General features: G+C 42.6%; 1 protein-coding gene across 3 annotated transcripts in view; it reads right to left on the reverse strand.

The window, feature by feature from the left end:
- Nucleotides 1-1,374: 1,374 nt before the first annotated feature.
- mpped2a (metallophosphoesterase domain containing 2a) overlaps nucleotides 1,375-16,482 on the reverse strand; it is a 49,521-nt gene continuing 34,413 nt past the window's right edge. For all 3 annotated transcript variants that reach the window (XM_086071513.1, XM_086071514.1, XM_086071515.1), the window contains exons 5-7: nucleotides 3,445-3,560; nucleotides 1,620-1,733; nucleotides 1,375-1,525 (exon numbers count right to left, since the gene is read on the reverse strand). In XM_086071513.1, the coding sequence (XP_085927639.1) occupies nucleotides 1,407-1,525; nucleotides 1,620-1,733; nucleotides 3,445-3,560 (349 nt within the window). In that variant the 3' untranslated portion in view covers nucleotides 1,375-1,406. The remainder of the gene's footprint in view (nucleotides 1,526-1,619; nucleotides 1,734-3,444; nucleotides 3,561-16,482) is intronic.

Below are 16,482 nucleotides of genomic sequence, written 5' to 3' on the forward strand. Positions count from 1 at the left end.
AAGTAAAAATCTGCAATTTTATTTGCATATAAAGGCAGCTAAATATATCACAATGAACTGAAAAGAGAGGACTAACATTTCCATACAATCAGAGAGCCAAAGAGAGAGAGAGAGGGGAAGAGAGCACGAAGAGCATTTACAGCAGCAAAGTCGAAACTACTATTGGCAACATTTTTATTTTTTTTGTGCTAGCAAGATTGCATTTACACAGTGCAAAATTAGAAAGAAAACAAAAGCAATAAAACACCAAAAACGATCAGATTGACACTTGAAAGGACAACATAAGCATGTTTAGGCAGGCGCATTGTTGGGAAGAAACAGCACCTGATGGATTGTGACTCTGAAACGTTTACTTTTCCTCTCATCCAAAATGAACATGAAAAAAAAAAACCCTGTCAAAGAAAGACCGCCAAAGAAAAAGTGAAATCAATCCTCTGCCCCTGTTAAACACAACTTTTAGTACAGAAATTTTACAACATGAATACTGTATATAATATATATTTTTATACATAAACTTTCCAAATTAGAAGAGGAGTCATTGAATGGGATGGAAGTAACCGTTTGGGCTGTAATTCAATAGCTTTCGGTCCCTGCGTGAGCTCGGTGTTGTCGAGCGGGAAAGTTGGACAATAAATAAGGACTTTTTTTTTTCTTCTCTCTGATCTCGCAGGGGGAAAAAAGTGGAGCTCTAGCTGAGAACATTAAAGCTAGTTTAAGGCAGCGTCCCTGTCAGCCAATAAGAAAAGCGCAACTGACGAGAAAAACTAACAAAAATAATAACTAAACCCAAAGCAGATGATACAACAACGAATAAAACATAAATGGCATCCATTGTCTGGTAAACATAAACCAAACAAAGAAATTGTACAAATTCACAAAGCATCATTTTATCTTACAGATCTGACCAATATTTATCAAGAGCAAGATTGTTTAATCACAAAATCCCCCCCCTGGAAAAGGAGAATACCGGTGTACCCCTCCCAAAATGCTTTCTGCATTTATTGTCAGCAGTGGTACAGAAGATGGATTCAAAATAAAAAAAATAAAAAATTCTTCCCTGTGATAAAAATCAACAAGCTGCAGTTCTGAGATGAAAAGTGACAACTGACAAGAACAATTTTAGAAAGTCTTGATGTGAAATCTGCCAAACATGTTGATTGTGAGTGGCAAATACAATCACAGAAGATCAACACTCCCCCAAAAAACACACACCGATATTCTCCTTTAAGTTTATCCCAAAACATCTCCAAGCCTTTTTGGAGAGGACCAACAGTTTTGCAAAGACACATTCTTATTTTTTATTTTTATTTTTTTATTGACATATTTATAGAAAAAAAATTTCTCATTTCCAAATAACGCCTGCCAACCCCCCCCCCCCCCCCCCCCCCCCCCCCTTTGCTCTGCTCTCAGGAGCTGGAAGGGTTGGGCAGGTCAAACACGATGGGAGGGTTGGTGGGCTGGAAGCTGACGGTGCAGGTGGACGCGTTGATGAACGTCGTGTAGCCGTCCGTCATGATGCCGTAGCCTGCAACGCAGCAACGTCAAAATATGGTCATGGAACGAGTCAAATCAATATTAAATGTGGCTAAATGTCCGTGAAAAGCAAAATGGCGGCCTACCTTCATGTATGCCTCCAAAGGCGTGGAGTTTGGGTCGCACCCTCTTCTGGACCGTGTTGAGGAGCTCCACACAGCCAACCCTCTGCAGCTCCTTAGGAACCCAGTCTCGGAAACCTGCGCACACACACACACACACACACACAAACACGCGGCCGATGAGGTGCAATTGCAGTGTGACAAGGAAGAAGACAGTAGAAGGCCATTGTTAAACGTTAGAATGTGCACTGCAGAACAGTGCGGTGAGTCTACAAGTTCCCGACAATGTGAAAGTAGCCTGAACGCACCGTGTTGCTTCCCTAATGCCTCGCAAGCGTGTATCATACGTAATTCTGCCATCCCTAAGCATCGTTTAAGATGTTTAATGACACCCAGTTGGAGTTTACTGTAAAAGTAATCACACAACAAGAAGAATTACATACATTGGGTATTTAAATACAAAACATTGCGAGTGCTAATGCTAAAGTCAATGGTAGACCCCATTGATATGCTAACAGCAAACGAGCATTGACTTCGATAGTGATATTCTTTCAAATAACGAATATTTACACACAAACACTATTGTAACACATACACGCAGGCAAGATAACACTACTAAAAGGCGCAAAATATTCCCATTCTGTGAAAAACGAGTTCTATTAATAGAACTCCATCGGTAATTTTTTCTCTCATTGTAAGTGCTTGCACGGCACCACACTGCCCCTAAGAGGCCAATATGCAGAACAGCTGATGATGCTATTATTTTAGTATATTCTGAAAATGACATCACAGTTGCTCTGGGCTCAGGTAACGACAAATCACGGCTCAGCTTGCGAATGTCACATGACATGATTGGTCGTTGCCTGATCCCTGAGCAACTGTGATGTCATTTTCAGTAGACAGCAAGTGGCAAAATGGCCGCACCTTGAGATGTGTAAAAAGGAGTGGATTTTGCTGCTTTTTTTCATACGCCACAAACATAGTATTAATTAAAAAATAGCATGTTATAACTAGTGGGGCTGCATAGAACATATTATTGTAAATATCTTTTGGGGGTTGACCCCTTTTAGCTATGTATGCAAATATTCACTTTCTCAGGCCAATTTTCTGGTGTTGATGTCATGGAAATGAATGAAATGAATCAAATGGAGCGCTCGACCATATTTTTCCATTTAGTGCCATTTAGAGAGGGCCCTTAATTGACAGTTAATTTCAAATATTACAATAAAAATAACGAGGACTCCCTATTAGAAAGAAAGCTACTAACCATTAGTGTTAACCTTATAGTTGAAATTTAGTCAAACCCCATTTTAATGTATTCAATGTATGATTAATATATTTTCCTCCAGACAAGCAGCATACAGTATTGATGTTTCTATTTGGTTAGCCAGCCTCCAACCAAAATCGGATCCCTGTGCTTGCTTTGTGGCATCTGTCACCGTGCAACAAAATGGAGTCTCCATGCAATCAAACCCAGAAACGGCAGCAGCAGCAGCAGCAGAAGCAGCCCCTCCGTAGGCCAGGGGGAAGGAAATCACTCAATAAAAGCAGATGGAGAACACAAAAAAAGGAAAGAAGAAAAAAAAACACCCAGAGAGAAAACACAATCAGTCTGTGGTGATAAAATCAACAATACGTGTTTGTTGCTTTCATAAAGTCAAGCAAATATTGAATCATGAAGTGTGTTCATGGTTGGCCGCTCTGCTACTGTTTCGCCAGCTGCGGCTCCTTCGCTTTTACATCCATGCAAATTCGGAACAATGAGGTACAAACCCATTAGACACGCTGGTGGGGGTGTGTGTGTGTGTGTGTGTGTGTGTGTGTGCTGTGATTGGTTAATTGGACTCACCCAGCGGAGGGCCGTGGGTCATCAGGATGTCGATGCCTTCCGGGACCAGGTTCCATTTATCCAGAAGCGACTGACCCCGAGGCAGATTGAAGCCCCAGCCGTTGAACCACGGAGACCTGCAAGACCGCATCGACATCATTACGGCAAAACGTCGGCACTTCATCGGCGCGTGTCCGTAAAAACACATAAAGACCGTACATGAAAAGACGCAAACTGGTAATCTTTCATCAGACAGAATACGGAGTGCGCTTCAAGGACACACGGCCGCCTTCCCAAAATAAAGAGGGAATATGTATAGAGCGGCGAGGTCTTGTCACGCGTCAACATCACACCCTCAGCACCAACCCCCCCCCCCCCCCCCCCATCCCCGCCCCCCCAGATTGATTGACAGCAGCCGGGCCACCTCCGGCGGCTTGGATCAGAGTGCGCAAGCTCCGGGGTGACAAGCTGTGTCTTCCCTGGCAGACACAAAGCGAGCCTCCATGTGGCTGAGTGGCAATGTGGGATGGATGGAAAGTGATCAACTGCAGCAAAAGCATGCAGAGGTTCGACGAGTAACTGAAACGGAGAAACTGAGTAGATGGGGCTTGATATATTGAGCCTTCATTTATCACAATAGTGCTAATGGCAATAGAGAGCTAAGGAAGATAGATGATCCACATGCAATACTACAGGGTGGGGGGGGGGGACTGCATAAAAGCGTGGGCTACACCATATTGATATTTTTCTGATATTTAACATGGACTTGAAGAAATGACACTTATTCTCTCATGAAAAAAAACATTTTCATACATAAAATATATTTTTTTAAATGGCATTTTTTCTAAATATTGCATGAAATTAATGGAAATTTTCTATTTTCTAACTCTTTTACTGCCAAACAACCTACAGTGCCAGCTGATTTCCAGCATTTTCACTCATGAAACTCACTCAAAGTATGTTTCTACCTTATTCCGTTCTTTAGTAATCACCATTTAAAAATAGTTAATTTGAATGACATCGAGCGTAAATGGAAAAAAGCAAGCTTTTTGTGAAAAGATACATTTGTCTTTGACACTAATATGTTTTGTTTAGTGACGCTCTGTGAATTAGATTCAATGTGACAAACGCTTTGATCATTCACGTCATCCTTGAAAACGTTTCCTAAGATCCGCCATGTTTTCATGTAATTTGATACCTGGGATCCCATTGAAAAGAGAAACAATGCTGCCATAGTTAGTGGGTGTTTTTGATTTCACAAGCCCATTGACTAGGCAGCGCTGCACAAGACGTTGCACTGCCTACCGAGAAAAAAAATATACAGTTGACGTCAATTGACGTTATTGGCGGTATACAGTGGGCGTGGACTTAACGTCAATTGACGTTTTTGACGGTAAAAGAGCTAATTTCTAGTTCTTAATCGTAAAACGGCTACAAGGTATCAACCGCCGTCTGTCAATGGATAGACCGATTAGCCAGGCCGATTATCAGCCGGCGCCAATATTCAGCATTTTGACAAATATCGGCATCGGCCTTTTTGAAGAATCATACGATCAATTTGAAACTGTGTTAAGTTCAGGGAACTACTTGTTTAAAATGTCAGTTAAGTTAATAAGAGATGTTGCTGACTGTGCACCTTCTGTTTTTGTTTGAAATTAAAATTTAAAATAAATAATAGATTTAAAAATGTTCCGATATTTTGAAATTTTGGAAAAATATTTACCGTAGAAATCAATAGGGAGCTAGTTACAATGTTTACGTTTTTATTTAACGTTAAAACATGCTAATGACTGGAAAGTCCTTAAACTTTTTGTTAGAATTTTTAAAGAAAGATAAATTTTGACTAAGATTCAAAATCTGAAAAAATAAATACATAAAACTCCAATATTTCGCAAATCATAAAAGCTGTTCAATAAACATATGCTTTCAAAAAAATCCTAAAGTTAAAAGTTATAGTTTGTATATATATTTTTTCAAAATGTTGACGCAAATACTTTTCCCTTTTAGCAAAAATTTATATCGGCTTCAAATATCGGCTACCTAATAGCGGCCTCCGTGGCTTAAAATAATCGGAATCGGCCCTGAAAAACAAAAAAATCTATCTATGTCTACTGTCACAAGTACCGATACGTTGAAATAAGGTTGGTATTGGTACTCTGCTATCCTTTGATTTGACTGCAACAGCCACTTAAAAGATTGCGCTATGTTTAGCATGAGCAGAATGGGAAATGAAGGCTCCGAAAGCATCAATAAGTCCAGTTCCAATGAAGGATGGGTCACCTGGCTGATCAATACTCACTGCAGCACAGAGCATTGTCCAAACAGACAAACTCGAGGTTGCAAAACGTGACATCAATATCTCTATGCAGCTCCTAAATTTAAAAGAACGCACTAAATTATTTAGACGTGTTGGAGGTGGTTCAGAAAGGAGCATGTCACAGCTCGGGTTTGGAAGAAGCGTGCTCGCGTGCGTGCTCGCGTGCGTGCGTGCTCGCGTGCGTGCGCCGGGAGACAAAGGCAGCCTCCCAAGCCCGCGCTTCGATGCGCTCGCTCAGTGGAGAGCTGAGAAATGAGGTTAAAAATTAAACGTGAGGAGCAAGGGGAGCGAAGACCGCAGACTCGACTGATTAATTAGAACTAATCACACAAATCAGAGCTAATGGAAGTCTAATGGATTACTGGGAGGACTAAGCACTTGTGCCCGGGAAATAGGGCGGCTGCTACTGCTGAGGCGGCGGCGGCGGCGGCAGCGGCGGCGGGAAGAATCTTCGAAAGCCGTGAATCAGAGCTGAGCTGACGTGCTCGCCTGGCTACACGCATAAAGACACCAGCGGAACATTTGTCTGACTAATAATAACAAGGCCAAGCTTTGAAAAATGGTGAAACACATTTATTTGCCCTCCGCATTCAGTACATCGTCGAAGAAAAACTTATGAAGAGGGAGATTGTTGCTGGGTCCTTCACATGCGCTGCGCTGTATAAACGCATTCATCTGGGAGATGAAACATAAGCCCCCGACATGAGCCGCGGATCCGGAGGCGAGCCAAAGGTCCTGACAGAATGCAGAGCAGGGCGCCGCAGCCGCCGCAGCCGCCGCCACAACGGCCCCATTGTCAGACGTCGGCATGTGAAATATACCTTCCGCGCAAGTGCATTTTTCAAGCCCCGGTCGAGATTAATGGCATCGCAGTCAAATAAAAGGGAGATGGTTTCCTGGTTCTTAGAATTGGATATACAGACTTATAGTGAAATAAGTCTGTGTCCATATTAGGGCTGGGGGGCGTTAGTGGATGAGGGATGCTGGACCCAAACGCAGGTAAACAGGAATCGAGTGCTATGCGTGCTACTTTTGTTAATCATAGTGAGAAAGGTGAGCAGACAATTATGACTGGATGGGACGTGACTGGACCGGTCGCCGTAACTGGACGGGACGCGAGTAGACTGGTCCTGATTTGCCTCGACTTGACTTGCTGTGGACTTGACTTGGCTGTGACGAGCACGGCTTGGCTAGCTGTGACGAGGACTACTTGGCGGTGACGAAGACTACTTGGCGATGACGAAGGTGACTTGGCTGTGACAAAAACTTGACGCACGAACTTCCACACATAACATAGGCAATGCACCCACACTGACGGGACAAACACAACGGACTAAAGGCACCAACACTAATGAGACACACCTGGGGAAGGGAGGACACACACAGGTGGACGTGGTTAGACATAATGAGACAAGGGAAGAAACTAACCACAGACACAAACAACAAGAACAAACAAAAACCCAACCCCTACAGAACCCAAACATGACACAGATAAATCGACTGAAAATGTCTGCCTCGAAGCTCCGCCGGAACCATGTTTGCGCCGCCGTCCATGTTTCTACGTGGACCTTTTTTGCAAACACACGCAGCGGACAGGAAGTTATTGAGCTCATTGTAGCTAACACAGGCACCTCCAGCCGTTTACTCGTGGACTATTGTTGAAGCAACATCTGTAAGTGACTTTTAAGACACTATTACAACCAGTGGAGGTTGGCGTGGATCTCACTCTGCTTCATCTATCCTTCCTTCCTTTAGTCTTTCCTCTGGTCTCTTGATGTCTCCCTAATCCTGTTGGAATTCAGATGTGCCTGGGATTGGTGAAGGATTCGGGATTTGTAAATACGTGGGTGGAGGTTGGTGTTGGATCTCACTCTTCCCTTCCTTTGAACCTTCCTCTGGTCTCCTGTCAACTTCGCAACTCAGGCAGGACTCCGAAGCATCCGGTTAAGGTGAAGCGCATTGGATTTGTAACAGGTTTCAGGTGAATTAAAGAGCACAACCTCGCACGTACGCACACACACAGTGTAGGGATCATATCCGACATATTTGACTATTTTAGAGCGTATCGGCGACGTCCAGGCTCACCCAACGCTTTTGCATCGTCGCTTTCCATCATTTTCAATGGATGTTCTCTACTTCCTGACCCCCAGTTGAATTGCGCGCGCCGCCTATCGAGATTGATGCCCGTTTAGCATAGGCTAATTTTGTTGGTGCTTACTAATGCTCATGCACAAAAGATAATAAATAATTAGTTATATTCGCTCAATTCAACTCATTTGATGGTTTTTTGAGGGGCGATTATGCGATAGAATAATCACATAAAAGATTCAATAATGAAAGCCCTAGTCCATATATGTCAAAGAGAGAGAATATTTAGAGCGCTGTCATGTCTTATTGACACTTGCCATCTGGATCTTGTTGCTATGGAAACAAAGCCACGGAAACAAAGCAAAAGCGTCCCCAAAAATTTAAAAAAACAAGTCCAAGTAAGAGAATAGAGAATAAAAGAGGATCTTCTATAACTCAAATCGCAGTATTTGGCTCAGACACACAAAGGCTGGTAACCGTGGTAACAGGCACATTTAATGATCCCCCGGGGAATCAAATGGCGGAAATGGGTTAAAAATCAGCCTGCAGCGGAGGTGATGCAGACAGAAGCAATTTAGTCCTCATGTGCAGAACGCCAATATTCAATTAAGCTGTTGGACATCATTAGGACGCCGCCGCTCTCGCAGGGCACGACTCCGCTGTTAACCTCTTTCTGGGTCCCGAGGCAGGCAACAATACCTTGCAACGCTTGGCACCGGAGGACCTTATTGTTTGATCAAAATGAGGCTACAAGGCCACAATGAATTGTAATTGAAAACCGTCATAACAGCAACAATAATGATAAAAAAGCTCAGGTGCTCCCAAGAGCATCGCAATCATTTTTGTTCACATTCTCGCTGAAGGCAGCTCATCCGAGCACGAACCTCACAAACATTTACCAATATGAGCCCAAGAGGACGAGGCTAATAAACAATTCAAAGTTGACTGCGTCTGAGGTGCCATGAAAATAAAAGTGACCTTAGTTAGGAAATCCCGACAACAAAGGCAATACTCATTCAACATGCAGCCATTTTCACTGAAGCAACCCCCTTTGCTCCCAGCTGTTTTACTGGATTTTGACTGTTTTTGCGAGGCCCACAGAATATGGTGTTCTATTGCTATAAAAATATGGAACCTACCAAAAGAAAGATTAGAGTCTCTTCTTTCATCAGAAAAAGAAAAAAAAAGTATATTACTATCCGTTTCCGTTTTGCAGCAGTTAGCATTAGAATATAGCTAAGTTTCATCATTATTCTCAAATCTGTTTAAAACACTGGGGGGGGGGGGGGGGGGGCGTTTTGCAACATGACCCTGGTTGATCTCTTCTACTCTGCTGCCACCTGCTGGTTGTTTTTGTAATAACTACCTTTGCTTTACGCATTCTCTTCAGTTCAGACGCTGCATCAAAGCCTTCTGTATGCTCTAGCATTAAAAAAAAAAACATAAAAAACATATAAATAAGTTTCTTCATGATTCACAAATCTGTTTAAAACAGTGGGGAAAGAGCTTTTTGCAACATGGTTGATCTCTTATACTCTGCTGCCACCTGCTGGCCGTTTTTGTAATAACTACCACTGCTTCAACCGTTCTCTTCAGTTCAGAGGCTGCATCAAAGCCTACTGTATGCTCTAGCAGAAAGAAAACACATAAAAAACGTATAAATACATCTTTGGGAGCATGGTGAGATTTAAAATAGAACATATTTACACGTTTTTGGGAGCAAATGAGTAAAGGATGTAAGGATTCATAGAACTCCAAATCAGATCATTTTGATATCTTGCCAAAAAGCTAAATTGCTAATAGCTAGTGGAGCCTTAAAGGTCGGAAACAATCCTTTATGAGGTACTGATGGAGTAATGGAAATTGATTAGTTCCCTCCAAGTCAAACTAGCGTTAACCACTGGAATACAATAGAAAAAGTATAGTCAAAGTTTCCTTGCTGATGACTCTTGAATATTTTTATTACCGTCATTTCCAGACTATTGAGTGCGCCTTAACCATAATTTTTATTTTATTTTATTATATTGCCATTGTATATTACCTGCTCCCCAAATCCTCCTTTTCTTATATTCATACATTTTTTCACGTTATACATTACACCTCTGCTTTTCTGTGCTGCAATTGAGACTGAGCACAGCCATGGTGTGAGCTCGACACGGGGGAGTCGCTTGATGACTGCATTCACTGACCGTCAAACTGGTCAAACCCACACACAAAAATGAACCCATGAAAATTTCTCTTTCAGGTTAGCTTTCTTGCACATTCCCTCTGTGTCTCTCTCTCACACACACACACACACTCACACACACAGGTGGACAAAACCTTATGGAAAGAAACAGAGGAGTGTGTGTGTGTGGGTGTGTGTGTGTGTGTGAGTGTGTGTGTGTGTGTGTGTGTGCTTGGGTCAAAACACAGATAAGATCAAAACAAGTGTCAGATACACTTAGATCCAGCACCTTTAAAAGCCAGAGACCTGCCGCACCATCGGGTATGACCGCGGTTGCTGGACACCGGAAGGTGTGAAAAATGCTGCATTGTGGCCAGATAACAAGGGTGAGGTGTGTGCGTGTGTGTATTGCGTGTGTAGGACCAGCGATCCATCGTGCCTGGCCCTCTTGAGTCCGTGAGGCCCTGAGGTCAGAGCGGGGGTGGGTTCTAATTGATCAACCTGTCAGAGCCAATGAGGAGGGTCATGTTAATGGGACTTTTATAAGCCTCATGGGGTGCACTACCTGACACTCAGTTGTATGAGTATGTGCAAAGCAGTCCGATGTGTGTGTGGGTGTGTGGGTGTGTGTGTGTGTGTGTGTGTGTGTGTAATCCCAGAGTCCAGGTAGCCTTATTAAAAGGAGCCAAGTGGAGGCTTTTGACAAATGGCCTCTCACCATTAAGGCCACCTTTGCAAACTTTGGGGACAAGGTGGAAAGTGAAGTCACAGGGGTGAAGGGTTTGTGTGTGCGTGTGTGTGTGTGTGTGTGTGTGCACTCTGTCCCTGCACTAATAACCTGTGCCTAGTGACTGATGGAGTGCGGAATGGATGAATCTTTCTGCAGTCATGCTGTCAAAGCCAAAGACGCAAAGGGTTGGCCACCAGACTTAGCCCGCTTAGGAAAAGGCTGCAACCATTAGGACATGTTGGCGCACACGCGCAAGTGCTCCCAGCCACCCCCCCCCCCTCCCCCAGGGTTTGTCTCCATGCTGAGATGAAGCCAGCTGCAGTTTGACCCGCAGACCGGCGACGTAAAACAACCGCTGTCTGAGCCAGCAGATGCTTCGTAGCAAACACAGCTGCTCTCACTGACCTGGCAGCTTCCAGTTATTCACAACGCACAGGTCTGGCGTTCTCTATGTGTGTGCGTGTGTGTGTGTGTGTGTGTGCGTGTCTATGAGGACGAGAAGAAGAGTGTTAGGTGTCCAATGATGTAGAAGGGAACTACAAACTTCAATATTATGCACGTGTAAATGCTAATGCTTCGTATTTAGGGTACATCAGAGCTTTCAGAGAGTGAAACTGCTTTAATGGAAGGCAAAAACAAACAAACATGTTTCTGGAGGTCACACGTGCCGTGCCCCCCCCCCCCCCTCCCGCCACACCCCACCACATTATTTGTGAGCTACTGACATACATCCAATTGTTAAGCAGGTGGGACATGTTTAATGAAGTATATGTAATGCAGTTGCTGGCTTCCCCAAAATTATTTATTTTCTGTAACTCAGTTCTATATATACTAGGGGTGTCAAAATGAGTGAGTTAATTTTGAGTTAATATAAAGTTCCTTTAACGCCACTAATATTTTTTTAACACGCGATTAAAGGAATTATTGTTTCCCACACCATGTTAATACTTGGGTAGGCCACCCAACTAAATTGGCCACCACCCAAGACGTTTTCAAGAAAATTTATGACAAATATATTTAAAAAGGAAAAAAAAAAACGTGTTTCGACAGGATATACCGCATGTAACGTTAGTTCGCCGTCACTCACTTGTGGCTCGCGAGGCTGGAGGACACGTAGTAACAGGTCTGAGACCCACCTCCCGTCCAACCCCCCTCCCATCCCCACCGCCGGAGTCCACCCACCCAAGTAGATTTTATACTTGACCCAATTCCATCACTGTAAACTTAATTTTGTTCTTGCAGTTCCCTTCAAATTATTCCATGGTGGAAGCCATCATTGCTAACCCAAAAAATAAAACCATCTTAACGTATTTGCTCCCAAAAACTTATAAATACTTTCTATTTTAAAGGTTTTAAGTGTCCCAAAGGATGTATATAGTTTTTTTATGTTTTTTTTTTAGAGAAGGCTTTAATGCACCCTTTCAACTGCACAGAACAATTGAAGAAATAGTAGTTACTACTAAAACGGCCAGCAGGTGGCAGCAGAGCAAAAGAGATCAAATAGGGCCATGTTGAAAAAAAACTAACTAAATTACTCCGAATTTAAATGGATTTGTGAATAATGATGAAACTTAGCTATATTCTAATGCTAAGAAGAGACTCTAATCTTTTTTTTTGGTAGGTTCCATGTTTTTATAGCAATAGAACACAATATTCTGCGGGCCTTGCAAAATCAGTTGAAATATAGTAAAACAGCCGGGAGTGAAGGGGATTGCTTCAGTGAAAATAGCTGGGAGTGAATGAGTTAAACACAGCAGTCGCCACCATTTTTAAACCTGTTACCAACTGCACTATTTGGGCTTTTAGTAAACCAAACCCTAAATGAAGCACAATGCTTATTATCATTATTTTAGCCCTTCATCCATGATAAAATGTTTGGCAAACTTTGTAGAAACACAGTATCTTCAAATCATAAACATAGTTATTTTCTTGTCTTCTTTACTATAATTACAAGTTACTCATATAAAAATTGGATTTTAAGGTACAAATAATTGCCGAGCTCTCGTCAATGGTGCAACTACGCCATCTGGCTAATTTAAAGCGTTTGCTTACATCTCACGATAGTTAAGATGACAGCCATAAATCTCTCGTGAAGTCTGATTTGTGGTGATTTTGTCAGGCAATATAACAATGAGCTGGTTAAGTTAATGGGATGCCATTAAAACACAATTTCCTCCTCACCGCATTGATTGACAACAACAACATAAAAATACGTGACTGAAAAGCAAGCGAGGCAGACGAGAGAGTGAATTGGGCTGCAATCAAGCGACCCAGTAAAAGTGATAACAGATAGCGGGCTTGCTATAAAATATAGATGGAACTAACGGCGTGTTCAGCAGAAGACTCACTGATGGCAGAAAACTATTTATGTGAAATATTTGTGTCTGGAGGCTTGTGAACCAAGTGTGATCTAATAAAATGGGGGCGTGTGGAGCACGAAGCTGCAATGTTGCCGGTGTGTGCCTGCTTGTGAACGTAGCAGGTGGAGCTCAGGAGGAGCAGTGAGGTGTTGTGGGAACACGGATATGAACATGGCAGGTCGACGGAAACTAGAAACCAGACGAATAAAAAGAGGAGGAATCTGGGTCCTATTCACCGAGCCCGTATGGGGGCCAGAGGGGGGGTGGCGGGGGCAGGGACCTATTCAACCTGCCCTGAGACACAGGGCCATGGGTCCCATTACCCTTCTCCAGCCCCGACCTCCGTGAACTTGATCCGGGAGAACAATGCGGAACAGGGGAGGGTGGCGGGGGCAAGTGGAGTGAAGGGAGGCAGCGAGGATAATATATCTGGGAAATGGGAGAGCAGGGAAATTCGCTGACAAAAACTGACGGGCCACATTTCATTCCCAGCTTGCCACTAAGGACCACGTTGAAGCCTTTTTTCCCCCCAGAGCAATGTAAATTTTGGAGGGGGGGGGGGGGGGGGTGATGGAATGCATGGGATTTAAAACTGTTTGTTTGAAAGATTCAAATAATATGAATTTAAATGACCTGCAAGGGAGGAGCCAGCAACTTTTCTAATTATTCTACACTGACGTTCAATTGTACACTCAAAAAAGAGTAGGGACAAAAATAACCCAATTATGGGTCAAAAATGGACTGATCTGGTACTTGAGTCAATTTGACCCAACTTTGAGTCAAGAAATTGGTCTTTCAGCGTAAAACAACTCATAAATATTGGTCAGATTCTTTATTTGGGTAAAAAAATGGGGTCATTTTGTATAAAACAACCCAGAAAGTTGTGTCAAATTGACCCATAAAGTGGATCGGTCCATTTTTGATCCATAATCGGGTTACTTTTGACCCAACTGTTTTTCGAGTGTAACTTCCAATTGATCGTATCAACAAAACAAACACTTTGTTCCACTCAATGCCTCTTTATTTTCTTCAATAAATTCCATCATCAATGTGCGTGATCAAAGACAGCTTGAGATGAAAACAATCATGCCTACCAATTTGATTACCCAATCAATCCACATCAGAAAAGCCCTTTTTACTGTAGTTACTGTATTTCTTCTACTTTCTTCTCAGCAGGTTTACAACTATTGATACAAAGAATCAATTGAAGTTCACTGCTTGTTGGGAATTGCAATGTGCCACGCGCAAAGCTTATCATTATCGATAAAGGTTACGACGAGATACAATCACTCACTTAACTTGTTAGTTCTCGTACTAGAAAGCAATGTTTGAAAGCCTGACCTTGTTCACAGCCAGTCACCACTAAAATGATGTAAACCCTCATTTAATTCTATGAGGAAAAAGCTCCAATGGTTTGAACTTTGCAAGCTTACATTTTTTAAGCAACGCTGATAGACCGACGCGACTAAACTAATTGGATGAATCTTTCCATTAGGTCTGTATCATACATCAAATCCAGCCAAATGAAAAGCAGGTTTATAATTAGGCTGCCACAAAGGATTATGTTGTTAGTCGACTAGTCAACGATAGTGGTCGCGATTAGTCGACTAATCAGATTGGATTTAAATCGCAGCTGCTCATATATGTGACCAGCTCTGGATTAAAAGGTCCTCATGGGTCAAAAAAAAAAGAAGAAAATTTTGATATTCATATACAGTATTCTAATTCTACATTTAACTCCCGTTATAATAATAAAAAAATGGTCGTACCAAAAACATTAACAAAGTTACAGCACATTCAAATGACCTTGGGAATGAGATATTGACCCTAAACTTTCAAAAACAGTAGAAAGACCACCGGGAAGTCAATTTCAAAAGGTATGGACATCATCCAAGATTTTAACCCTTTCACCTCTCAGTCGATGGAATCAGCCTCAACTTTCATCCCATCGCATTGAGCAACGTTACATCAAACACACGCCGCAACCTGTGTGCGCTAAGGCTAGCTTCCAGACTTGAGTGTCACCATGTCAGAAATGGAAACGGGCATCAGCCACAACATGCACGCTCCGAGCATATTTCCAAACGCACCCTGCATTAGCCACAGTGCTTCTGTTTGCATCACGGATGACCTGGATTACAGACAGGCAAAAACAAAAACCATCAACTATTGAACTAACTGTTGATCTTTTTTTTTTCTTTTTTTTTTCTCTCTTCTTCTTCTTTTTTTTTTCCTTTAAGAGCTCAGTATTGTTCATTCGGAAATGTCATCATCATTGCTCTTTTATTTATTTATTTATTTATATATATATATATATATATATATATATATATATATATATATATAATTATTATTATTATTATTTTTTTGGGTGTGTGCGTGTGGGTGAGTATGTGTATGTGCGTGCGTGCGTGCGTGCGTGCGTGCGTGTATTTGTTAGCTCACCAGACAACCTATTAGAAAAAATCTCATACCGTTCACCTAAACCGAACACCAGGAGACCCGAGGGGACCAAAGAAAACCAAGGAAGGTGAAATCCAGCACCGACCTGTTGATCATTTTAATCGTTGACGTAGTTGTGCTGACGACTAATCCCAGTAGTCTGGAAGAAAACCAACCCAAATTTACACCCTGCTAACCTTGTGTAACTTCATTATAAACAATAACTACTTTTTAATGTATGACCGCCTTAGTTTTTGTTTCTATAAGCTTTTACTTTTGCGTCAAGGACAAATGAAGCTACAGTGCAATTTTGCATATATCGTTTTTTTTTTTCTTCTTCTCTGTATTTTGAGCAACTTTCCTCTCGGGGAACGAAAGCCGCGGGCTGTCGTAGCGCTGAGAGCGCACCCTGCCTTGTACCAGCATAACAGGCTGACAGTCTTGGCTGTCGAGGTCAAAGATCGGCGGTGTGGGGAGCGGAGTGGGGTGTTGAAGGCAACAGGAAGGGCCGCCGGGTCAAAGTCGTGCAGATATATGCCACTCTGTCCGCAGCTATTGTCTTGACCTCACAACGAGTGGATGTTGGTGAGGGCACTGAGACGCAAGTAGCAACAATAGGCACAGGAAAGCACACAAACTGGTATTGTTGGTCTCCAGGGTTTGTATACAACAAGCTGGGACGCAGACTACACACAGCAGAATGGAGAGCGGATACAAAGACCTAAGTATTGCGATGCAAGCCAATAACAGCTAATTACTCATGTAAAATTCAGATGGGAACTTTCACCGGTTCTTTTAAACTTTAAGGTTTGCCATACTAATAATGACAACCAGGAGACTGCATACTCTCAGTTGGGACGGTTCGGCCTAGCCCAGAGGTGGGCACACTCGGTCCTCGAGGGCCGGAGTCCTGCAGGTTTTGGAGGTTTCCCTTCTCCAACACAGCTGATATATG

This window comes from Leptonotus elevatus, chromosome 3 (genome assembly GCF_054856555.1).
Source record: "Leptonotus elevatus isolate MCC_2025b chromosome 3, RoL_Lele_1.0, whole genome shotgun sequence".
Lineage (NCBI taxonomy): Eukaryota > Metazoa > Chordata > Actinopteri > Syngnathiformes > Syngnathidae > Leptonotus > Leptonotus elevatus.